General features: G+C 45.0%; 1 protein-coding gene and 1 long non-coding RNA gene across 4 annotated transcripts; one reads left to right on the top strand and one right to left on the bottom strand.

Annotated features, from left to right (window-relative positions):
- The first annotated feature begins 165 nt into the window (after positions 1-165).
- On the top strand, positions 166-2,038 carry LOC122176830. Its single transcript, XR_006177850.1, has 3 exons — positions 166-901; positions 998-1,184; positions 1,771-2,038. It is a non-coding gene; the product is annotated as an uncharacterized LOC122176830 (long non-coding RNA).
- A 3,492-nt stretch (positions 2,039-5,530) lies between these two features.
- PITPNB (phosphatidylinositol transfer protein beta) lies at positions 5,531-25,634 on the bottom strand. 3 transcript variants are annotated; one of them, XM_042865754.1, is made up of 12 exons: positions 25,570-25,634; positions 24,414-24,444; positions 23,502-23,647; positions 22,997-23,088; positions 22,419-22,426; positions 21,048-21,122; positions 19,854-19,937; positions 12,205-12,282; positions 10,783-10,893; positions 10,563-10,685; positions 8,172-8,256; positions 5,531-7,363 (listed from the first exon to the last, which is right to left on the bottom strand). In XM_042865754.1, exons 1-11 carry the CDS (start codon positions 25,587-25,589, stop codon positions 8,209-8,211), a joined length of 816 nt encoding a protein of 271 aa, XP_042721688.1. In that variant the 5' UTR covers positions 25,590-25,634; the 3' UTR covers positions 5,531-7,363; positions 8,172-8,208. The 3 variants fall into 3 exon arrangements, with proteins under 3 accessions (XP_042721688.1, XP_042721686.1, XP_042721685.1); XM_042865752.1 differs by lacking the exon at positions 8,172-8,256 and having other exon boundaries at positions 5,531-6,620; positions 7,273-7,363; XM_042865751.1 differs by lacking the exon at positions 8,172-8,256.
- Between the last annotated feature and the right edge of the window lie 247 nt (positions 25,635-25,881).

Below are 25,881 nucleotides of genomic sequence, written 5' to 3'. Positions count from 1 at the left end.
CGCAGCACTCCGGGAGAGCCGAGCGGAGCCGTCGGGGCGCGGCGCGGGGCGCTGCGGAAGCTCCCGCGGGGCCGCAGCAGCAGCACGGGCGGCTGGGACGCGGTGCGGGGCTCCCGGGTAGAGGGGGAACAGTTCCGGCTCTGCCTTTAGGGTAGATGGGGCGCACTCTTCTAATTCGTAATGTTAACAGTGTGTTGTGTAAATGGTCACTGATGTCCTCTTGATCCAATCTTTCTCTGGCCACAGAGGCGTTCTATTTAAATGGGGATTTGTTTTTGTTTTCTTTTTAATTGAAGAAAAGTCTGGATTGAGCTGGAGGGGGGTCCGAGCACTGATGGAGCTGTGGGTGTCTCTGTGCACTGCAAGGAATGGGACCAGATGGCTGGCCTTCGGGGGTCCTTCCAACTCAAACCATTCTGTGGGTCCGAACCTGAAACGCAGCAGAGCATAGAGAGCGCTGTAAATGACAGCAACACCAGTGCACAGAGGCACTGTGAGTGTATTCATGCCAGGGTTGCACAAAGGTATTTCCCACTGAGGTTGCCATGTGCCTGCTGGACGATGTACCTGTCAGGAGCAGCACTGTACACTAATTACTGCTGTAATCACATTGGATTCCATTTGCGGCCGACCCTTTTTATCACAGCTTTGTCATCACGTTTATACACAGCCTCTTCTCTGGGGAGACAGCCTGGGCTCTGCACCGCGGCTGTGATGAGAGCTGCACAGCGTGGCTGTGGAAGGAGGAAACTCACTGCTGCCAGTGCTGCGTTCCCACTGCCTGGAGCTCCCACCACTGCCGTGTGACCTCAGGCCGATGTGCCATCACAGCTCTGCTCCAACTCCAGGGCTGTTGTCTCAGTGGCTTATCCTGCAACAATTCACGCACACCAGCTTCCATGTAAGAGACCAAATCTTTTGGCAAAGAGATTTTCAGCTATGAAGACAGCTCACCCCGTTACTGTGCAGGTAGATGCCGCGTCCATTTGCTCCTCAGGTGGAAGAAGCGCTGTCAGAAGAACTGCAAAGGAGAACACACACGTGTGGGATGGAGACTCCCTCGGTCCATTGGCTGAACACCCCAAATGTTCCAGGACCCTGAGCTCCCATCTGTGCCCAGCAGCAGAGCCCTGCACTGTGCACACCAACAGAGCGCTGGGGCTGTCGCTGCCACCGGAGCTCAGGTATGGAGCGCCCGGATGGGGAAACCTCTCCATACAGGGAGAAGTCTATCCTACAAACAGTATTTTTACTTTTGGTCTTTGGGTTTTGGCCATCGTGGGGGGAAGGAGGGAAAGGCGTTATTTAAATAGCGGTAGCTGCAGGGGATTATTTTCTAAATTAACAATAGCTGTCGCTGCTGCCAAATCCGAAGTGGAGAGGATTCATTGATTTCGACTTTCAAGACAATGGTGTGATTTGGGGTTTCATATTGCAAGCTCTGCAAACCAAATAGTGGGGTTGATTTAGAAAAGGAAAAAAAAAAAAAAAAAAGAAGAACAATTCAAACGCCATCAATTCATCAGCCCTGAATTCAGCTCTTTCCACGGTGCCAGGCCGACTTGCGCTGAGAAAAGTCGCTGCTCAGCAAAAAAAAAAGAAGAAAAAAAGAAAAAAAAATCCCTTTTTAACAAAATGAATGCATCATACATAAAACATCACGGAGCGTACAATTAGTAAGCAAATGTAAGAGTTCAGCTCAGTTCATAATTATTCAGCAAACCTATTCAGGACGATTTTTTTTTTCTCTTTTTTTTTTCCTCCCTGCAGCAATCAACTGTGTGGGCTCATTACCACCGAGAATCTAAGGAAAAACCACACATAACTGTACAAAACAAGCCCATATGCTGGAAAACTTCAGCTCGCCGTTAGCAAGAGGTCTTTTAAGCTGTTCCATCAAGCAGAGGCACGGCTTGCTTTCCTGTGCCGCTCACACCTCAGCTCTGTAAGGTTAAGATCAGCCTTCAGGTGTATCAGTGTAACTACTGAAAGGCACAACGGAGGGATAAAAGTGAAACGGATGACACGTGTTCAGCAGGACGGGGCTGTGAGCACTGATGGAGCTGTGGGTGTCCCCCCAGTGGGACCAGAACAGCCTTCGGGGGTCCCTTCCGACTCCAACCTGGGTCTGTGATTCCACACATCTGATTGTGTTGAAGAAAAACAACACAAACCCCAACAAATTAGCTGACATAAACACCCCAAAGGATTAGTTAGGCCGCAGGAACTGTAAGGGTTTTATATTTCCTAAAGTAAGTCGGTGAGACGTAAATAAAAAATAGCACCTCTCTATACGGATAATCAGTATTTAACTCTCCTCGGTATTTTACGGTGGAGTTTGTATGATTGACTTTGTTCTGCTGTTTTCTTAAACCCAAAGCAGGTGGGATTTATGGCAGCGTGGTGAAGCAGGAATGAGCTCTGAGCATCTGGAAAGTCGGGCTCACCGTGGGCGATGCCAGAAAACCACTGCAGTTAATTCATTTTTCATCATCTTATAAACCGACCTATTGTGAAAGCAGAAAACCAGAGGCGATTTCGTAAAGTCTTGATGACTTAATTTTCCCTGAGCGTTTGGTTCACAGAGGGCTCACCTTGGTGCTTTTCTTTTACATACAGACATCAGGTGCTGTTTTACGCTGTGTCTGCAAGTTCTTCTCTGCCACTTCATAGAATGGTTGGAATCGAAAAGGACCCCCGAAGGCCGTCTGTTCCCAGTGCCTGCAGTGCACAGGGACACCCACAGCTCCAGCAGTGCTCACAGCCCCGTGCCCTGAGCATGGCTGTGTGCAGGGATGGGGCAGCACCAGCTCTCTGGGCACCCTGTGCAGTGCCTCACTGCCCTCAGTGTCAAAACTTCATCTTTTCATCCAACCCAAATCCCCCCTCTTTGAGTTTGGAACCATTTCCCATTATCCCATCACTACAAACCCTGCTACAGCATTTGTCCCTTTCTGTCCCACAGCCCCTCTGGGTACAGGTGGCACACAGCGGGCTGCCCACCACCAGCACAAGGGGTTAAACATCTCCTGCCATCCCACAGCAGCGCCGCTCCGGGATCACATGGACAAAAGGGCCGATTTAATCCCGGCTGCAGACGACTCACATTGTGCTCCCAGACTTCGAGCAATGTCAGGCTATCGGGTTTCCCACTCATATCCAAGGCACAGCCCGAGCACAGACGGAACAAAGACCTCTTTGTTACCGGGAAAAAAAAAAATCCCCCTCAGATATTAACAGCGCAGCAGAGTTCAAACTGTTAAATGATTCAAATATTACTTAATGAATACATTCCAAATGAGGTCTCAGAACCCAGAACGCTTTTTAGATCATCATTTACAGAGAGCCCGCCTCTTCGTTTACTTCTTTATGAACTCGTTGCTGTCAGGTTTTAATTATAGCCATTTTGCTTCCGGGCTTTTGCAGGGACTTCACTTATTGGCAGAGTTTGGTTCTCCCTGTTGCGCTGCAGACGGCGAGGGCTGCACCTCCCAGTCGTGGCATTGCCTCCCATGGGCGGTGGCGCCCCATCCCTGGGGACACTGAAGGTCAGGGGACAATCCCAGGGCAAAGATCAGCCCGGGACATCGCCGCTGCCAGCATAGGAATACTTGAATAATCAACAGGATGCCTTGAACTTTCACAATCGATCATCATTGGCTCGAGCTCATATTAACTTTGGGAGATGCTATTATCTACCAATTAATGGAAAGCGAGAGTAAACGCGTGCTGTAGCTAATTGCCCAACACAAACACTGCGTATTAAAGTCGTTACAGATAAGGCTTGGTTTGAATTTAAGGACTGCGTAAAGGCGCTGCTGCTTTTCCTCACCCAGCAGAATTGCCAGGACCTCATTGCAGCCTTCCAGTACTTGAAGGGAGCGTATAAACAGGAGGGGGAATGGCTGTTAGTGAGGGTGGGTAGTGATAGGACAAGGGGGAATGGTTTTAAACTGAGACAGGAGGTTTAGGTTAGATATTAGGAGGAAGTTTCTCACACAGAGGGAGGTGAGGCACTGGCACAGGTTGCCCCAGGCTGTGGATGCCCCATCCCTGCAGGCATTCAAGGCCAGGCTGGATGTGGCTCTGGGCAGCCTGGTCTGCTGGTTGGCGACCCTGCACATAGCAGGGGGTTGGAACTGGATGATCACTGTGGTCTTTTTCAACCCAGGCCGTTCTATGATAAGGGCCATGCTTCATTATGTCAGCTCTGACCATTTGGAACTGCTGAAGTCCCCAGGAGATATTTGTTTTTAAAATCCATGGCTTAAAGGGTTTGACTGTGTTTTCTAGCAATGAGTAACTTCTGCGACTGGCATTTCCTGGCTGCAATTTAAATGCTCAAGAGATAGGAATACACTTTAATTGACTGAATGCTATTTATATTTCTATTGTGCTAAAAGTTTATGTCACAGTCTTAAAATCAGAGCAGTCCAAGCACCACCTGCTCCTCCTCCCAACACAAACACATGCAAAGAGGAAAAGTCACAGCACGAACTCACAGCCTTCACAAATGCCAATCAGTTAAAAACACGGGGCTAAATCACAAGAAAAATGGCAGTACCTTCATGGAGCAGCACGTTATCTTTATACATCTCACTTTCATGATGTTGTATCAGCAAAAAGCTCCTGTGCTTCCCTGTTCTTCTCAATGAAACACAGGCACTCCTTGCGAGTCCATTCAGACCGCGCTCCTACGTGCAGCCAAGCGACGGGTTTGAAAGGTTACTGCAGAATATGGTTCACAGCAGTCTACTGCAGTGAATAAATATCATGTTTACATACCCATTATAACAGAACCATGTTACACTTCCACTGCTTCATGTTGGTTTGCCATCTGGAACTTCAACAAGCTGAGAAAAAAGAAGAGAGAGAGAATTCAGTTTTGCATTTACAAAAAGGAGCTGTACAAGTTTCGATTTACAGCAGCAGAAACCCATCCACACACAGTCAGAGCTGCTTCCCCGTTGGCACACAGCCTGCCTGGTGTGCAGGGCTCGGCCACACTGCGTGTGTCTGCTGTGATGGGACAAGGGGAAATGGCCTCAAACTCAAAGAGGGGAGAAGGAGATTGGATGTAAGAAGTTTTTACACTGAAGGCCATTCTGTCTGCGTAGTGGGACCATTCCTTCCTTGCAGGGATAGGATACAGGGTGAGCAGCACCTGTAACAGAAGAAGACAGCCACAGCCACAGCACTGCTCAGTTCCAAGCGTATCGCATGGAAGCGTCTGCAAAATGCTCAGCCTGGCACATTGAAACACACACTCATAACATACAAAGAAAAGCACCTGCTCCATATTCCAAATGGCCACAAGGTTCCAGCCAGGAGTTACTTTGCTCCGAATCCCAAACCAAACTTCTGACCCAACCCCTCTCCCCCACTGCTGCTAACATTGAAGCACACATTTGAGTCACAACACCGTACTGCATCCACAGAGGACTCCCACCTTCCTACACAGCCCGATGCAGCTAAGCACCAGTTCATGATCAAACCACCACTGCTAATACCTAAGACAAGAGACAGAGCATTTTATCATCAAATTTATTGAAACGTCATTGAGTTTTGCTGGAGGTCACACCAAAGTCTGCCAAAGTCAACTAAATGTTTTACATTCACTACAAGGTTCTCTCAGATTTTCACAACTAGTTCCGTATTTGTGAACTTGTAGGGCCCCTTTCCTTCTGTGTTATGAGTCCTGTAAATGACAGCAAGACTTGTATTCTACCACTGAGATGGAGCCTTTCAGTTTCCAGGCTTGCAACAGCCCTCCTTGCAGCAGAGCTGTTAAATGGAAGTGTGTGCACATATGTCCACATGTCTATTTACAAACCCAACCTCCTGCTGTCACAAATATCCATCAAACTGTTCATCAAGAAAGGGAAAACAGGGAACCCCCCCCACTGCAGCACGGAGGATGAAAGCACCCAGGAGAGCTGCCCAACCCTGGCAGCAGCAGGTGTGCTCACCTAGCTTCAAGTTCAGGCAGATTTTGTCATTGACACAGAGGAGAAATCAGGTTGCTCCTTCAGTAAGCAGAGTAAGTAAAAAAAATGGTTCAAAATAGAATGGAAGTGATATTATAAAGATGGAGGCTTAAGCAAGGTTTGTCCTACCGAGGTTACTGGGGGCACTGGGAGGAAATCAGGCAGCAACAGAACTTTACCTAACTAGTGTTTCTAAAGTAGTTGGCTTCTCATCTAGCGAGCATTTTGGTAATACATGTCTATGAGATGCTCTACCTCCATATCTTAAAAAACGCTGAGGATGTTTTCCTATTTGAGAGTTATCTACAGATGTCTTTATTACACTGCTTCTCAAGCATCTACTGACAAACATCAGAGAAACATGTTAGATGCTACAATTTAAACTTTCATCATACCTGAAAGTATACATTTCTTTTTAAAGTGTATTTTCAACATGAAAAGAGCTAAAAAAATCACCGTTATATTCCATTGTGTGATGTGTGTGAACTCAAGACAATTTGCATAACTTCCAAAGTGAACCTCTGGAAAACAGCACTTTCATGATCAGCATTACGTTAGAGAAGGTCTCTGCCTTTGCTGGCACAGCGTGGCGAAGAGGAACTCGATGCATCTTCTTGCTCTAGAAAGCTGCTTCTGGAAAATTTCAAATTGCAAGCAGTTTATAAATCACAAGCCGTTTTTCCTTAATCTTGCCAATTTTAATGAAGAAAAAACATTCGCATTTCAATGTACAAAAGTCCAATAAAACACTTTTTTTTTTTTTGCTTTGTGACTGGTGGGTAAAGGTTGGGTCAAACTTATTTAACAGTAAAAGTCTTCCAATTTCCACTGTGAGCAACTTTGTTCTGATTTGCCTAGAGGATAACGACCACCCAGAAATAAATAGCTATAAATACATTCATTGTTCCTATTTCAAAAATTATCCACATAGGGAAGACACAAAATTGAAGTTAACTTGTTGGAATCTGTTTCTTTACAACGGGACGGGGCCGAGGTGTAGCAGAGTGACTCAGAACAGGGGGGAAAAAAAAAATAGGGCATAAATTGGTCCAGTATTGACATTCATGAAACATATCAGTTAAGAGAATTCTGCCGTTAATTCGACCTTTAAATGACTCTACTCAGTTGATTTTTATTTGCTTCAGGTATACATAATGAAAGCAGTTTCCTTTGCATCTTTGCTGAGGACAGGTATAGTAGTACCCTGGAGACACTGTAACAACCCCCTTCAGTATGCATGTGCGTATATATAATTATATACAAATAATCATGCATCCACACACACATTGGTAATGCGACACTGCATGTGACGGTTAAATCCATCATCATTCATCGTTGGCAGCACTTGTTCCTCTGACTTGGCCTTGATTACGTAACTGTGGAGAAAGAAAACACACAAGGTAAGCATTAAAAGCTCCTCGAAACATCAAGTGCCAAATAGGTAGCTTAATTAACCTCCAATTAAAACAGGGCAGGGCAGTCACAGCATCACCGAGACCGAGCAATTCAGAGCAAAGCAATGCAAGGTGTCCCAGGGCCCTCACACAGCACAGCAGACTTTACAGCTGCTGCTGCTGGGATCCCACCTGTGGCACTTCAGCAGTCACAGTGGGAAATACCAGCATTAACAGACACAAATACTCAGAGCTTTGCCAATCTCGGGAAATGCTGCTTTCTGCAGCGTAACTACTTTTATGCAGTTTAACATTTAAAAATGGCTGTGTGGAACTGGATTTTAAGAGGTTAACGTGCTTTAAAAGGTGACAGTCCACAGCTTCCCTCAATAACGTGGATTAAGTCCACATATCACAGGACAGTGACTCCTGCAGGTTGTGCCCAGGAAATGATTTGCAGGCTTCAGAGCTCAGAGCCAGCACAGTGATGACAACAGGTCATGCACTTTGGGTTTCTGCACTAGCAATGCAGAAGGAAGCAGGTTCTATGGCCAGGGTGTAAAGGCATTCTGCCAACAGACCAAGCACCCGTGGTTGTTTTTACAGTAGTTGCGTGCAGAGAAGGTCTCTCATGTCCTCTGGACACAAAACGTCTCCTCCAGCTGTTGATCACATCAAGGTATCCAATCAGGAAGGAGCTCAAGGCCCAGAAGCATTATGTGGTATCGTTCTGCCAGCAATTCCCACATCATATATATCAGTCTCCTTTTCCATCCAGCAGTTGACTTACACAGCTTGATTTGCCTCAGAACCTACAGAGAACTCCTCTAGACGTCAGCAGCCAATGTGCCTCGAACGGAACCCTTCTTACGCATCTAAACGTAAAATAAAACTGTGAGCTACCATGTAAAGAACCTATCATGCTGTTGGTTAGTAAGAGAGAAGTCACAATCGACATGGCCAAGGCTACTTGCCCTGGCCACGACCAAAACCAGCCTCAGCTGAAGGCTTTGGGAGGCCGGGTACACAGAGCAGGTTTGTTGGGGTGAGGGATGCCTGGGAACCACACAGCAGCTGTAAATGATGCTCCTTAGGTTTTTATCAGCCTATGATGCCTCAGAACCACCCTGCTTGAAATGCTCAAGGACACAAGGTGTACCACAGTGCTTTGGCAGATGCTCTCCTACTATGCAGTGATTAGCTGATGTGTATGTAGTGAGCCACAGGTGCTCCTCACCTCCAGGAGTCAGATGTATAAACCACTATGTGATAGAAAAAAAAATGAGAAAGATGGGCTGGCATTGAGAAACTCTGGAAGAACACAGGTGAGGAGTCACAGAGCAACAAAAAAGTAACAAAAACAGAGAGCCTGACAATAAATAGTGGCTTAAGATGAAGAAGGGGACCAACAAAAGAACTGAAAAGTCCACAGAATCTGAGGGGAAAGAGTAACTTAAACTACAATGCAGAAAGGGTGTTGGAGAGAAAGGGAGCAGCAAAAGAAAGCAGTGCATCCTGGGGAAATGCAGTGCTGCCAACGTCACCACGCTTGTTTCCTGTGCTTGTCACACTGCTTAACACAGCAGTGTCAAAGCTATTTCTCTGCAGGGATGGAAGCACAAAGACACTCCAGTCAATACTGTAGGCACTTCCCAGTAGTCCAGGCCATCTATTTAAACAAACCTCTATTTAAACAGGAAAAAACCCAAAATATTTCAGCAGTAGGTGCCCACTCCTCTCACATTTCACCATACTCACAGAAAAGCTGTGTTAGCAGTGTGAGAATGTGACTTTTGCAAAAAGCAATGCACTGAAGTTCTTGAAGATGAGGTCACATGTGGTGAGCTACCTGAAACATGCTAGCTGCACTGCTTTGCAAAACAAGAAAACCTAAGTGAGTAGGTTTGACATTTAAAAACAAGGATAAGAAATCTGTGTGATCCGTGAAAACACCTTTCCATAATCAGAAATACCCCACTGCCAATGAGAGTGCAATGTCTGCAACAGTGAGTGAACTCATTCTTCCCAGATCTATAACAGGAGCTGCCAGGGCAGACTCTCCAGCTACCTGAAGAGAAAAGGTGGTTTTACCACCTCACACCACCTACCTATTAGCACCAACAGCAAAAAAACACCTCTTCCAAATTCCAACATTTCCACACTGTTTGATAAAAACCAAACATCAAGTGGGGACAGAAGAATTACAGCTAGTTTTGATTCTAAAAGATGTGCTAGGCTCAAACCACGAAAAAAGCACTTCCAAAACCACTGTCAACAGGGAGTCAAAACCATGAGACAGTCTGTTTAAACAGGGCTGGCAGATGAAATGAGTAAAACCACGCTAAAAAGCAAGTGATAGCTGCAGGAACATCGTGCCCTGACACTACCAAGACAATGGAAGGAAAACAAGGTGAACAGGTTTTGGACATAGATGGGCAAAATGGGAAGGAAATAGAATGGACTCCACAGACTGGAGGACTAAAAAGGAAGAAAAGCTCACGTCAAAGGTCAGTTCTGGAAACAGACTGGAGAAGGCTTCTTGCTCAGCCTATGATGCTTCTCTATCTCTTAACAGAAAGCATACTGAACATATCTAACAGATGGATTTCCTTCCAGACATCAGTCCAAAGATGGATTACAGCCATTAAAGCACGTAAATTGATAAGCCCATCCATTTTACTGGCTTCCTTTTTGCAAGTAAAATTCTCAGTTTTGCTGAGCTAACGAGGATGAGCAGTGCGTTGTCAGGTGATCTGAACAAGAACACTGCACAGCGTGCTTGAAGAGGAAAAGTAACCAGGTCTAATGATTAGAAATGAACCAAAGCAAACAGTGCAAAACTGATGATGGCTCTGAGAAGTGGTAAAAAAAAGTAGTGAAGGTGATTTTGTGCGATGAGCGTGAGAGCACAGATAAAGAGATGGGCAATGCAGGCACCCCAGATTTAGTGACAGCAGAAACATTGACCTTAAAGCCACTTCCAGCCCACCACAATGCAGCATGCAGAAGCCTGAAGTGCATGGGTCTGCACAGCAGAACCACTGGAGGGGCCACAGTGCTCATCAGCAGTTGCCCAAATGCACGCAAGGGAATGGATAAAGCTTCATAAAGCTGCAGTTCCCAAACACTCAATGGCATCACTACAGATAGCACACAAACATCAGCCTGAAGGTGCTCTCACCGCTTCCAGCTCCTTCTGAGTCTCATCCTCCATCCTCCTGATGTCCTCCATAGTCAGATCGATCCACTTGTCGATCCAACAGAACAGCTGGCGATGGAAGTTGGTAAATATCCTTTTTTCTTGCTTTAAGAAGATAAGAAAGCATTACAGGAGAGGCCTGCATCCTGCCACCCACCAGCACAGCGACTGCAGTTCTTTACTCTCAACATGAAGCACTTACCTTCTGTATAAGGTTTTCCACTTTGTTCTGCAGTCCCCACCATTTAAATTTAATCGTCACCAACTTGTAAGCACACATTTTAGGGCACTCTTCATCAGTTGCTAGCTCTTTCTGTTTATGGATAATTGGAAAAGGTTTTTTTTTTTTAATTGATTTCAGTGAAATGCATTTAATATTACTCTACATCTTAGTAAATGACTGCACTAATCTCAACACAGAGTAGCAGGGATTAACAAATAACTGAGTTACATCCATACCTATCTTATATATCTATAAGGCACTTCAATTAATGCTGCAAATATATATTTTAAATCTGTTTTAGCATTGATTCCATTTGCATCACTTCCACTGCAATATACTTCCTGAGGTTTTGAGGGGACAACAAAGCTTAATTACAACAGCTAGTCCCAAATTATTATGTACTTCTGGGGCTATTACCCAAAGGCAATTATAATCTGAGCTGTCTCAATTTTCTCAGCATAATGGTGGGAAACATTCACTCCAGAAAAGATGCAGATCACAAAACTCACATCATCACCCCCAAAGTTTACTTCTCACAAAAACACAAAACAAATCTGATTTGGTTCTGCTTTTCCATATACTACAAAAAGGAATCAAACCCTGGCATGCTCTCCCCTATTCCTCTCTCCCTCACCTTCCTTCCCTGGGGATGATGGCAGAAGGGTTTGCTCTTAGCCATACACAGACACTGCCTCCAATTCCTACTTTCTTATCACGGTTTCTACTTCCAAACAGGTTTGAAGCACCCATAACATCACAGATGCTGTTTTTCCTACAATTCATGTAGCCAAGTTTACACATCAGAAGTAACCAAGTCCTATTTTCGCTTAACAGCACATTAGGTTACTCCAAGCCTTGTAGAAGAGGAAAATTAAAGGGGAAATAGGGAAGCAACTCAACTCAAACCTCTGCATGTGAATAATAAGCAGTACAATGGGAAGACCATAGATTTATATTCTGCCTGAGATGTTGGTTCCTTCCTCCTGAGGCAAGGAGCAAAGACTGGTATGGAAAAGCCCTGTGAGGGCTGTGTGACCCAAGGACAGAGAGAAATTACCTTTTTTTTTTTTTAAACAAACATCTGTAAAAGGAGGAAAACTCAATGCCTGGAACCAGCATGCAATTTATAATAGTGTATACTCAGAGGTCTTGAGTACAGATAACACTCAGCCAATTTAATTTGCACTTGTTTAATTTAGTAGTGATATTGAACAAGCAGCAGACAGTAACTTTGGTTATCAACACATCTGGAACTTTAAATGAATGCACAAGAACAGAAACATCAAACACCTGCCCTCTGTCCTAGCACTAACACCAAAGTGCTGGTCTTAAGAGGACAGGCAAACGTTTTTTTTCCTTGCTGATGACACTTCATAAGGCTGTAAAGCCAGTTCTTCTTACCTTCCAGTTTGGCCCCAGAGGTCCTCTCTTGGTCTTAACTGACTGGAATAATGCAGGGTCTTCATCAGCTTTGTAGTCCTATAATATAAAAACAAACAACCCTGAGTGTCGGAAAGAAACAGCTACAATAAAGCTCCTGCTCATGGCAACCAAAGTGATCCAGCCAACAGCTGGGAGCAGTGAGTGGAGCAGGTTTTGAGTCTGCTTTAAATTGGAGTGGAAAACTCCATTACACCAGCTCTCTTGCTGCCCGTCACCAGCAGTGCTCGTGATGTATTCACAGCAGAACAGCAGCCTGGGCCTCCTCCTCAGTCCCAGTTTGTGTGCCCTTGTGCTGGGCACTGTGTGCCAAAGGCACAATCCTTTCAGTTTTGTAAACTGCTTTTGGTGGGGAAAGGAATAATAACACTGAAATCAGAATGCTGATGTGTTCCAAAGTGCAACACACGTCTACTTCTGAACCATCGATCAGAGCAGAAAGGGAAGAAGGCATGAGTGAGCTAACTTGAGAAATCAGGACCTGGATGACCCCAGCCTGCAAGGCACACTGCTGGCCAAGGCACAGAGCGAGCACAAGGCAGCAGCTCCTCTGGCATCCTCTGCATTACAGAACAGGCACCACTACTTACCAGGTCAGTCATACACAGTGGGAACAAAGCCATTAGCAAAAGAGCTGAGAGATGCTCCTAGTGCATGGAATAGCTCACTTTTACTGACGAGGTATATGGAAATGATTATTTCAGAGAGACATTTATTTGGGAATTAGGACAGGTTAGAAACCCCTGACCTTGGTATCCAGGACAAGAAAGATTTACATGATGTATGGGAAACATGTGCCTAAGAAAACCACTACACCCAAGTAGCCAAAGAGAACTGTAAAAGTTTAAATGACTTCTAAGCAGGACGAGAACTCAGTGGGTGCTACAGAAAAACCCAGGAACGCTTAGCAAAATTAATGTGCAGTTGTAAAAAACAAATTTTGATGAGGACAAAATGTGCAGAGCACAGAACGAAAGAAACACTGCCAGGAAAGCGGCTGCTGGGATTCCCCAATCCTGCATCACAGGGCTGTCACAAAGAATCCCATCCACAAATTGCTTTAAAGATGAATCAAAACTAAAGCTTCATCTTCCTACTGCGTCCCTGGACATGGAAAATTCAATCCTATCCACCTCGAGATAGGAATAATTGTAAGAAAGGCTCTGTGAGCACCAGAACTGGAGTAGTGCTCCTTATGAGGCACAGCATCCAAGCACAGTGCCTTGAGAACTGCTTTCCACCTACAGCAGTTGCACACACACACAAGATAACCCCAGCACTGGCACACCATGGAGCAGGGCTTACCAGGCTGGGTCACACAGGAGTCCATCTGATCTAATATCCTGTCTCTAATGTTACGCCAGTAACAGATGCTGCATGGAAGGATACACACAGCCCACGGGCAGATCTAGCAATCCAAGGAACAAGAAGCTGGCTCCTCACTTATGTACTTCATTTGTAGGTTGGTTTTATATAAAGCTCAGTGTTTTTGCTGTCAGATGCACTGAAGGCCCCATACAACCCACTAGTTAACGGATTTAGAAAGCATTAATAGATGTTCAGATCTTTCAAATATATATAAATGGATTGCTTTTGCTAGAAGCATGATTCAGAAGACCTCCAACTGCACTGCTGGCGGATATATTTTCACCGTGACCACAAGGCAGCATTTTCTTCTATTTTTCCCTCTAAATTGAAACAATATATTTATACAAAGAGCCCAAATAATAGCCAGGCAGCTTTAGCAGGGCACTCCCACAGGTACTAAGAGAATTCTTTATCCACCACACAGCAGTAATTTGAGGACTCAGCACAAGCACCGCATGTTATAACACTGAGAATCCAGCAACACGTGTATGCAGGTCCTCCCCAGGATGAGAGCAACATTTGTTACTTAGGAAAGCCCCATTCATTTCTGATTTTACTGGACCAAGGCACGTCCTTTTTATGAGCACCAACATGAGCAGTATTTCCTCACATACAACACGCCTGGCACACAGAGCAGAGCACTAACTCCCAATTACAGCTGCAAGCAGGCAGCAGCACAGGGCACGAGCCTGCTGCCTCCTTAGCACTCCAGCTCCTTTAGGAGCCAGCAAGGTGAGCACAGGGGCACAGCCACACTGCTTGCCACCAGCTGCAGACTTCTCCTCCCATTAGTGATTTCCAAACACTGTGGGTGAAGACAGCTGCAATCTGCTCCAATGCTCAGGTCCACAGCACATTCTGAAGGCTTCATCTTATGTCTGTGAATAGATATTTCTAAAACAACCCCTGGCTGGAAAAAAAAAAAAGGAATTTTCTTTACAAGTAAATCAAGAAATACATTTAAGTCCTTACAACAATATATTTTTACATAAATATATTTCCCATTCTGAAATACTGGTTATGACTGCCTGTCAACCCCACTCAAACACCAGAATAGAAGATACCGAACAAAGGCAGCAAGCTATTGCAACATATCAACAACTTTCTAACCATCAATGCTCTTATGCTGCATTTGAGGGTATGAGAGACCAACAGCATATACTTCACTCACAGTCATTAAGGTGAAGGATGTGCAATTAACATGTTAAAAGTTAAAAGATATACACTGACTACATGGGACCCCAGAGCAGGCCTGTCCCATTCACTCAGTGCTTCCTAATACTTTCATCACCTGTGATGCCTTTCCACTCATTCTCTGTGAAAAACTTTATTTAGGACAAGCACAGCACGCTCTGCACATGGCTCTGAGCAACTGGATGGCTGTGAGCACTGCTGGAGCTGTGGGTGTCCCTGAGCACTGCAGGCAATGGGATCAGATGCCCTTCAGGGGTCCCTTCCAACTCAAACCATTCTATGATTCTATGCTACTCTCCCACTCCTGTGGCATTACTTGTAGCACAGAAATAAATGCTGTAAGTAAAAGGTAGGAGCGAAATAAAATTCAAAGAAAAGAGATGAGTCATGGTAACATTGTAGAGACCACATACAGAAGACTTCTCAAGAATCACACCACATCCTGTTAGACCAAAGCCTAGAAGGACAAGAGAGCACTGCAGGAACTCCTCACAACACACAAACCCTACCAGCATGCAAGCAAGTCAGCTGGACTGGAGCCAGAGTACAAATAAACAGCAGTTCTCTGCAAAGTTTAAGGAAAATATCTGTGCAGCAAGTGCTTAACTCCTGACAGCAACAAGTCCTTCTTAGGAAGAAAAACAGGCAGCAGTTGGAAGAAATATTACAGCTAAAAAGCCCCAAAGCTCTCCTGAAAACTCGTCAGGCAGGCATGAGATGCAGCTGAGTAAGAATATAGAGAAGTAAAAATCCTTTCTGAAGAAATACACAGATGTTGTTTCATGTGTACTTCCTGCTTAAAACCGCAATTCAATACACATGAATGCAACAGACTGCAATAGAGAATTATTCAGAGACCGTGAACCGAATCCAATAAAGCAATAATTGCAACAAACCCTCAATTCAGGCGTTTCTTCACAGTTCATTGCCCACCAACGCTGAAAGTTACTCCCAGATGCATCAGCATAGTGGGAATAACATCATCAGGTGGTGCCACCTCTTCTCCCTCTCATCCAGTGACACCCACCAGCAGCAGCCCACACTTTCACACAGCTGCCTCACCTGAGCACCAAAACAAAACAAGCCTGAAGCCCCACGCCTCATGTTTCAGTCGACTGAGCGTTCCCTTATTCAAAATAAGCATCCTTATTTATTTTTTAGATAAACTGAGAGGTTATGATGTACACAAGACGCACCAAGACTATTACCAATACAGCACATGATACTACGCTTCTGGCCTGCTAACAACGGACTTTTTAACACCTATCACATCACAAATTGAGTCCAAACTGGGACAGATCCACCTTGCTTTCAGAGAAAACAGTTTTTTCAGTCAAGAAACTTTTAAAATTCTTCTACAGACTACAAAAGGATGTTTCCTATGTGATATTTACTGAAACGGTAGAGCCAGGGGGATCACAGAATCATAGAATGGCTTCGGTTGGAAGGGACCCCAAGGATCATCAAGTTCCAACCCCCTGCCAGTGCACAGACAGCCCATATTTCTTGTTCTTAGTTCAAGCATCAAATACTGACTGCCCTGTATGAAATTGTACTTTTAGAACATTGTTTCAAGCAATATAATGATCCAGTATGACCTAGAAGAAGACATCTAACCACCTCTTCACTGTACAGAAACAGCTATAAATCTGACTTCAATTTCTTTGTTTTTGCTACACTCCAGCTTCACACAAATTGTTTCCAAAAACGCAGACTCTTGTGATGTTAACTGAGTGTTCAATTCTGCTTACTCTTTAAAAAGTCTTATTCTCCTGGGAAGTGATTTTTGTATATAAACCACATAAAGCTGCTTTGATTGTATGCTGGAGATGATTAAGAGGCCAGGGTTAAATCTATACCTGAAGAAAGCCACAGATGTTGCCCAAATTATTTCTATACATACTTAAACAAGCACAAGTTAGCATATGCATACCATCAGTACCTATAGGAAATGCACTGCTTTTTGTATTTATGCTGATTGCAGCTCTGAAACTGAAGTAATCGTCACACTACAATGCTTTGGCCAAGGTTCAATCACCGAATGCAAGGGTACATCTTGAGTGTATTTATCACAACTTTTACCAAAATTGGATTTTAAAAATGCAGCCTGCTTCCTTCAGTCATGCTGTTATCCCAAGAAGCACAACTGGGTTCTTTTTGACAAAAAATAAACAAATGTGAATAAAACAAAGGCCAGAAAGTGCAGATTTTCACCATGGAAGAGACTACCAGTCTGGGTCAAGGAGAATTCCCTGCTGGCCAACACTGAGCTGTTGAAGAAAGGGGGCAAATAAGAGGTGTGAGAAGGGTGCCAGCTCATGGGTAACTCACAGCAGGATCTACATTCAGGTAAAATTTCATTCAACAAAGCAGTGACGTGATATTCAAAGTCAGCACTCTGCAAAATGGAATGTCTAAGGGATGAAATGGAAATGCAAACCTGAATCACGTGGTGGAAGTTGGTCCCAAGGATACCTACACTATCATGGGTCCTACTGTGAATCTGAACCTAAAAGCACTTTGTTATGGCCAAAAATGGTGTTAGAGTCACTACAAAAGGAAGAGAACATAGGAACATAAGAGGTGACCTGAGACTCTGGATTAAACCATTCCACGTTTATAGTTCTGACACTCTGTAGACCAAACATTCAAAAGGAGGGAAAAAAAAAAACAAAGGAGGATAATGTACTGAAAATAGTTTCAAGGACTTTCACATATGAAATGGTTTCCATGCGAAGACGGATGGAGAGACAGCGGCCCTGGGAGAGATGTGATGGAGAGGAGGTGGGGGAGGACAATGGGAGAATGGTCAAAATCTGTAAGAAGAATTCTGCAGAAAGTATAAAAAGGGGCACAAAATGAACTGAATGATGAGGCAGGCACGTGCTGTGCCTCTGTACCAACAAACACCCCACAGAATTCATGAGGCTACAAAGGTCAGCAGTGTAAACGGTTTTAAAATGGATTAGATGCACTCATGGGAATGGAAGTTCCTACCAAAGGGCCAGATGTAAGCACGGGTTCTGGAAGTCTTTTAAACAGATTGATCTTTCCACAGATATGCACCTCTCAGCTTTTTGTATTCAATGCTTCCCAAGTGCCTTATCCTTCCACACGTCACTGCTACTGGCCCCTAACAGGATACTGGGTTAGATGGATCTTGATCCTGAGCCTAAAGTACAGCTGCTTTTAGCATACCACCATCTGTCAGTCTTCAGTACAAAGGAAACTGCAATATGAAGGCAAACCATGGCACACAGCACTGCAAGAGGGCATACAGCATAAGCAGTGCTGTTCCCTAACAGTACTCCAAACAGAGTAAATATGTAAGATCAAGGAACATCAATAATAAGCACAACCCTTTATTTACAGGTACTGCGACTGAGAAAGCATCCTGACAGATGACAGCATTGTTGTTGTCTGCCACAATTCCAGGCATGGAATAGGGAATGCACAACATACATTTACCTGCCAGGTCAGCTCTAAGGTCATATGGAATGTCTGAAAGAACAAGGGGCAGCAAAATGATTCCTCACTGCATTACAATAGGTGAGGTACATTTCGTTTGCTTTACAGGGAGGTTCTCCAAACAGTGTATTTTCACACATGTGAACCCACAGATCACCCATTAAACATCAGTTAAGCAGCAGTGCAGGTTATACACTTAAGTTGGCAACAGAAATAGCAATTTATGAAACACGCCTTTCCCATTCCCATACCACTGTGGCCTTTTCCCTCTTTCCTTTACTTGCCTGCAAAGGAGTCCTCTCTCACAGTGAAAGATATCTAAGTATTTACTTTTTGGAAAATAACAATTAAATAGTTTCAAGAACAGCTGCTTGCACAAAACCAGCACAAAATTATCACGTGAACACAAACAGGCCAGTGTCGGTGTAAGCCAGAAATTAGGACAAGCACTTTACAGTGAAGGTGCCCTCTGAAGTTGTGTAAACCTGCGTGTAAAATCAATGTATCCTACCTTCTTACTCACATCAATCACACACAGTGAGTTGCTTAACAATTGGCAATGCAGAGGAACAGAATGGGAACTATCACAGACCTGAAGGGCTGCCCTGAAAGCGAAATCCCAGCGAGGAAGATAAAGCTGAATACATCTCTTTGGGTATTTACTCCAGTGAAATTTCACATTATCAGATTTAAGGCATCTTTTCTGTGCAAAGTGCAACTGAAAAGAGAAGATGGAGGCCTGTGTTCCTAGCACTGAACTTTGCCACTCTCTCTTCTTCATATGGCAGCCAGCTTCCATCACTGCACACACTCCTCTTTGTCTGGCATACGACTTCACTAAATAACCATGTGCCATTACTGATAAAATCTCTCCTAATTTTTTCCTTCCTCTATAAAGATATTAAACTTCATGCACTCAGGAAAAAGATCATAGACTCCCAAAGAGAGATTTCTGGGTGTATCCATAATGCTGATGGTCACCAAAGCAATTAATGATGAGGAAACAGAAAGAGTGATCCCACAGCTTTCAGAAAATACCAAAGTTCATCTCCTGAGAACTGTTCGGATAACAGGAGTTTAAAACTAAAGTCTAGTTTTTAGTGGCAAAGCCTGACAGCTCCTCTCGAGATTGCCTGAACCACAGAGTGAAGGATGGGTTGGGGGACAGAGAATTTCTAATCAAAAAGTAGCAGCAGAAGCACAATAGGAGCTTGGTGGAAATGCTGCTCTCTCTCATGCTGCACAGCTGGGGCAGGTTCTTGCTCTTGCCTTCACACACTGACATGAGCACACAGATCCCTGCTCCATCTACTCAATTACTTTGTCCACAGCTGGAAATAAAAACGACACCAACAGTCTGTTGATTTTCACGTTTGTGTCATGTAACTGAGAGTCAAACCCAACAGTTTAAAATTGTCAACGCAATTCCTAAGCATGAAGCACAGGAAGGAATTATTCAACATAATTGTATCTGTTGGATAAAATCCATACCACTTCCAGCTCATTCACAACAACCAGAAAGCACTGACAGAACGAGCAGCACGCTGTGCCCCCACCCCAACATCAGCACGTTTACTTACTCCTGGTTCTACTTGAGTTCTGTCTGCAATGTCAATATGGACAACTTCAACACTCTTCCACGTGTTGGGATCTAAATTGTGCACCTGCAAAAGAAAAAGGAGTGGTTTTGATGCCAGCACCTGATGCAGCAAGTATATTTTATTCTGGACTTCATGAAGGTAGAGTGTGTTCTCAGAATCTGTGCTTTCTTTCTCTGCTTTCCTAAAAGGGAATTATTTCTTTAGTTCAATTAATTCACTAAACAATTTTAAACCAACACAAAGCCTTCAGCTCCTGTGCATTCATGAGACCAGATTTAAAATCAAGCTGTATTCTTTGTATTCATCACAGCTGATGAAATCAAGCTCTAATTAGAAATGTCACCCATTCAGTAAAATGGTTCTATTTAGAAAGAAATCTTCACAAGTTCCAAAATGCAAATATGGCAGGTCTCAATAACCTGCCTACCTTTAGTCAGTTCTCTAAAGAATAGGCCTTCCTCTAGTATGCTTCAGATGAATGCATGCAGGATGAAGCTACACACTGATCTAAGCATGCTATTAACTTCACATCTGTTACCTGTATGGCACACCTGAACTTACAGTTAAAGAAAGCAGAGCTGTTCAAGAAATACCCTCCTTCTCTGCAGCACATCCTTTCTTTAGGGATGAAGCAATTCACCAAAGCACTGAGAATATACTGACCATCCTTCCCCCCCAAGTGCTCTGTAAGTACATTTGTCACTGTACAGAAGAGGTCTCCTGAAGAGACCCATGAACTGAATGAACCATCAACACAGAAAAAGAAGACCTCCAGTCCAGAAAACTTACAGCTTAAGCTTCAATAAATAGCCCTACAGAAACGTACAAAAATAAACCATAATGTCAGTCTCAAAGTCACTGGCACTCCTAAGAGAAAAGAATATGAAATTAAAAGTTCCCACTTCCTGAAAACCTCTTTTAATGTCAGTGAGAATCAGATATCTGCACTGATGTTAACATTAAAAACAAAAAAGAAATTCCTCTTTTTTTTTTCTACCTCTTTAGATGAGAAACCCTGATCACCTCAGAAGGATTTGAATAACACTTTCTGTGTAAGTGACTGGTTGGACTTTGAACGTTATACAGCGATTATCTGCCATTACTGGATATGGAAGACCTTATTTGGCTGAAAGGAAAATATTACTAATGTTAGGCATCCAAATCCCAACTCACGTTCTCTGACGTCCCCAGGTCGGGTTTGTGCCAGGTCTCGATTTTTATGAAGAAATCATCTTTCATGTATTCATTCTGTAAGAATTAAAACAAAAACCATGAGTTTGATTGTGCTCACTCAGCTTAACTCCTAGTTAGACAGCGTAGGTACGTTTTACATAAGTGCAAATTTACATTTGCATAAAGCAGTCCTCACTAAGTCTTAACAAGCACACATTCTATTTAAATTACAAAAAGAAACAGCCCTTTCTCCTGCACACAGAAGGTACAGCAGGACAACCTGCCTCTGATGGGCAGTGCTGGTGGAGGGGGTGGCTGCACTGAGTGATGCTGGAGGCCTCTTCAAACGTTGGTGATTCTAAGAGCAAGAAATCAGCTACAGCACCAAGTGCTCCCTTGAAAGCAGTCCTACTGGTAAGCCCAGCTCGGTGCACACAAATAGAAATAAGGGCGCTGTCACTCAGGATCCCTCTTCCTCAGCTCTGAAATTCTTTACTTCTACGTTCACAGCATTTTAAATGAATACTGCAACAAAGATGGAAAAATTCGACGCCAATATACTTCAGTTAATGAGACCATTCTGAGAGCTGGGTGACAGCTGACACAGAGCAGACGTTCATGTATAGCACAGTTACGACCGTCGAGGTCTGGCTACTACCAAACCTTATGTCTACAGCCCAGCACAGAACACTTCTAATTTCAGAAGTAGAAAAGCAGACATCAGTGTGCACACATCATGGGGAAACAAGCCGAGCAGTTCAGCAACGTGTTTGCAGCACCTTATGCTGTACCCTCAGGGTGGCAATCTGAACCAAGTCTGCATGCGAGCAGATAAAGGAATTTAACATCAAATGTACAAAGCTCCCTCAAACAGATCACCAAAATAGAGACACGGGATAATGAAGGCTTACTGGTCTCTTTATCACACATTTTAAATAGCAAAAACCCCAACACCCCAGCTAAATTGGTCCACCTTGCTTCTCAGTTAACCCATTTTAACTGAGGCAGAATTTCACTTTCTGCAAAACAGGATTTCAGGGACTGATTATTCCACATTCAAGACCATAGAAAAAGCTGACTTAGCGTTCTGTTCTTGGCCTGCCTTAACAAGACAGGCGTTACAGAGCTGTAACAGTAAGCAAAGATACAAAACATGATGCAAAAAATGAGAGCATTTCTTTGCCAAATTACAAATCTTTCCAATTACAGCCAAGTAGTGACAAAGTAACAAGTTGCCCTGTGCCAGGAACCCCCACAAGGCACAGATATGTGGCTGAGGCTGGCTTGCCCGAGTCAGTTGTAGCATTCACAACAAATAAAACAGAATTCAGATCAATCCACCATAGCACTGATAGCAATTCAAACACTCACCGTCACAACTGGTCATTGGAAACACGTGGGAGGAAAGCAAAAAAGAAACAAAAGTGTTATTAGATAGGATTGTTTATGAAACATTGCAGACAATGAATACATCACAGTGCTAAGAAACATTCAAGATTAGTCTGAGAGATTTTGGTGTATGCAGTCAGCATGCTGCAGCAGATTACAACTTGCCAGCCCTAATTTTGGAAGTTTACTATAAAGTGCTTCCAACTATTGAATAAAAACAACAGAATAGAGCCTACTCTTAAGGCTGCCACAGTTAAAAGTATTTCAGTAACGCAGTCACCTCCATTAAACAGACTACAAGGATGTACAGAAATTACTTGGTTTCTAACAGCTTCTGTTCTACACTCAACGAAAGAGTGAGCTGTTAGTCTTGCACTAATGGCACTGCACACTAAGGCTGCTTTTTATAAGCAGACCTCTTCAGAACAGATCTCAGAAACACAGCATTAAAGTGCAAAACGTGCTTTCTACTTGATGGCACCCACTCTGCTCCTAAACAATTTAAGACCATCCCTAAACGCTAACAGCATGAGACACTTCAGCACAGAAGTGTCACCTACTTGTTCTACAGTAAGGATATGCATTCCAGGCCTTCTCGTGGAACACCAGGGAGCCTTCTGGAGCAATCATTCTTACAAAACCAGGAACTTTACTGTAAAAAACAAAAATTGACATGATTTAAGTTTATTTGCCAGCTGCAGAACCTCACTGATTTCTCCCACTCTAAAAAGAAAGGCATGTTCTACCCAAGCACAGCAAAGGTCACGATCCCTAAGTTACTCACAGTCAGCTATGCAGGAACTCTAACAACATTACTGATCACAGAACAGTTAAGAGAACATTGCTGAAGGTAACAAGGAGGTTGCATCCATCACTGCAGGCATTCAAGGCCAGGCTGGATGTGGCTCTGGGCAGCCTGGTCTGCTGGTTGGCGACCTGCACACAGCAGGGGATTGGAACCAGATGATCACTGTGGTCCTTTTCAACCCAGGCCATTCTATGATTCTATGTAACCGCAAGATAATTAACAGAGATGGTCCCAACCAATATCTATGTTTTCCTCACCTCTTTAAATGATAGATTTTGTGAGTATATTGTCCCTTCTCATCATCTTTTTCATAAGGCTCGTTTATTAAGACTTGAATTCCTTCACCGCCTCCCGTTTCATTTTTGCTAGCTTCTGCCACCGAATAAAGTTGACCAACTTGATACTGGAAAGTTAAGAAAAGTGAGATTCAATATTTAAGTCAGGCAAAATGGCCAATGCACAGAACTGCTAGTAGGAACACAATGAAGTTAGGAAAGAAAAATAAAAGAAGCATTCATGACAACAAGACTATGGGGCAAAACACACCACCTCGATGCATCTCTTCCTTCACCATAATGCAACACACTGGTATGGAGCACTGCATCCACCACCCTTCGTTCATCGCACATTAAAAACAAAGCATAGAAATTCTTCATGAAATAAAAGTAATACAATCTTTTGTTTACAAGATTTTGAAATGATTGAATTCCAGCACCAGCTCTCCCAGATTAATACTTTTAACTAATTAGGTACCACCCTCACAGGACCATTTAAATAGCTGCCTTCAGATCTCAGAAGACCGTTCCCACTTTTGCCTTCAGGAAAAGCTTTGGGGTCACCGAATGCCTTGATCAGCAGGAAAATTCTGCTGCAGCACACAGTTGCACAATGTTTTTCTCTCGCTCGTAAGCCACGGAACGGCTCAGAAACAACTAAACCTGCAGGCCTGTAGGCATCTGCCTCCTTTTGAAATTCACTGATCTGCAACAGGTTAGCTCTGCCTGACTGGTGGCTTACACACATGGTACCTTATGCACAGCTGAGCTGCACTGAGCTGCACTGAGCTGAGCGCAGGGAACATTTGGATCCAGGGCAGTCAGACTTAAAGAACACGTCGGCATTTTCCCATCCCTCCCCCCAGAGCCAGAACAGGTCAGATGAGGACATACCTCTTGCACTGAACATGGCAACACCACTCGGCTGAAAGAGGACAAAAAGAAAAATTAATACAATGAACTGTTAGGTTTCAGCAACAGATATAAGCTGTAATAAACACAGTCAAGAAGGAAGCATCAGCACGAGCTAACTTAGGATTTCTTTCCAGATGCACTGTACAGCAGTACAGCTCTATGGGGACAATACGAGAAATCTGTGTGAAATCAAGAAGGCAGATGTGTCAGGAAGGGGGAGATGGGTGGGAACGTCAAAAGCTGCACAGAAGGGCAAGGAAATCCAAGCCCCATTTCCAGCTCTGCTGGAAACTCAGAGCTGCCAGCTTTTTTCACATGTGACGACAAACAGCCCTGCCAGTGCCACAGACAGCAGAACACACACATGGGCCCTCAGAGCCTACAAATGAACGATAGCAATTACAGCCGTTATGAGTCACTTAAAGAGCGGGACGGCTCACGCCCATTGAGGTGGCAGCGGGACGGCACCGGGTGCCCCGAGGTCCCTCCAACCCGAGCCGTCTCGTGCCTCTGTCTCGCAGCTCCTACACACCTTCTTTATTTATCCCTGACGGGACAGGGATTCCCATGTGTGCCTTGCCGAACTACTTCCATTTCCACCTATAAAACCTTCCGAGAAAAATGCAAAACCAAATGGAAAAAAAAAAACCAAGACAGCCGCCTTTGAGATCTGACCGCCTCAAACGTTTCAGCTCGGAAAGCGGAGCTCGCAGCTCACCGCGGGCTCGCCCAGCACGGCCGTCAGCGCAGAGCTGAGCGCTGGCTCGCCCGGCCGGACGCGCGGTGAGCACCAAACGAAGCCGCGCCCCGGGCGGCAACGGAGCGGCTGCGGGACCCCGCGGTGCCGCCCCGAGCCGCTCGGATGGCCGCTCCTACCGTCCCTGCAGCCCCGCGCCCTCGATAAGGGAGCGGCCGAGGCGACGCGGCCCCGGGCTGGGGCGGGCCGGGCGCTTCCGGCGCGGCGGAGCCGAGGGAGGCCCAGCGCGCATCGGCTCCCGCCACGGCCCCACCCGGCTGCACCCTCGCGGCTCGGCGCGGCCCCACCGCCGAGAGGCGCGGGCGGCTCCAGCCGCTCTCCGGCAGCACCGGGCCGCGCCGCTCAAAGCCCGCTCGCCTCCCAGCCGCCCGCACTCACAATTCCTTGATCAGCACCATCTTCCCCGCACCGCCCCGTACTGCGCACGCGCGACCGGCGGCGCCTGCCCATTCCGCACGGTGCGCTTCCGAGGAAGCCCCTCCCCCTCGGAGATGGACGCCCAATCCCGCCGCGCCGTGCAGCCTTACTTCCGGTCCGCGCCTCGGTGAACCCGGGCACGGTGCGTGGCGCGCACGCGCCCGCCGCCACCAATCCGAGGGCGCGTGACACAGCAACGCCTCCACCTCACCTGCAGGCAGCCAATCGCGCCGCGCCGCCCCGCCCCGCCCGCCTCCAGCCCCGCTCCGCGTC

The sequence above is a fragment of the Lagopus leucura genome, unplaced genomic scaffold (assembly GCF_019238085.1).
Source record: "Lagopus leucura isolate 7727_CA_CO unplaced genomic scaffold, USGS_WTPT01 Super-Scaffold_806, whole genome shotgun sequence".
In the NCBI taxonomy this organism is placed as follows: Eukaryota; Metazoa; Chordata; class Aves; order Galliformes; family Phasianidae; genus Lagopus; species Lagopus leucura.
Note: the sequence above shows the minus strand (reverse complement) of the source record. Positions and strands in the feature narration are given on the sequence as shown.

What these genes read in the sequence shown, in the direction of transcription:
- PITPNB (XM_042865751.1), bottom strand. Translation starts at nt 25,589, where the DNA reads ATGGTGCTGATCAAGGAATT. An exon ending in AAAATCTATCATTTAAAGAG is followed by an intron (nt 23,089 to 23,501) that starts GTGAGGAAAACA and finishes TGTTTTTTACAG; the next exon opens with TAAAGTTCCTGGTTTTGTAA. An exon ending in ACCTGGGGACGTCAGAGAAC is followed by an intron (nt 19,938 to 21,047) that starts GTGAGTTGGGAT and finishes TTTCTTTTGCAG; the next exon opens with GTGCACAATTTAGATCCCAA.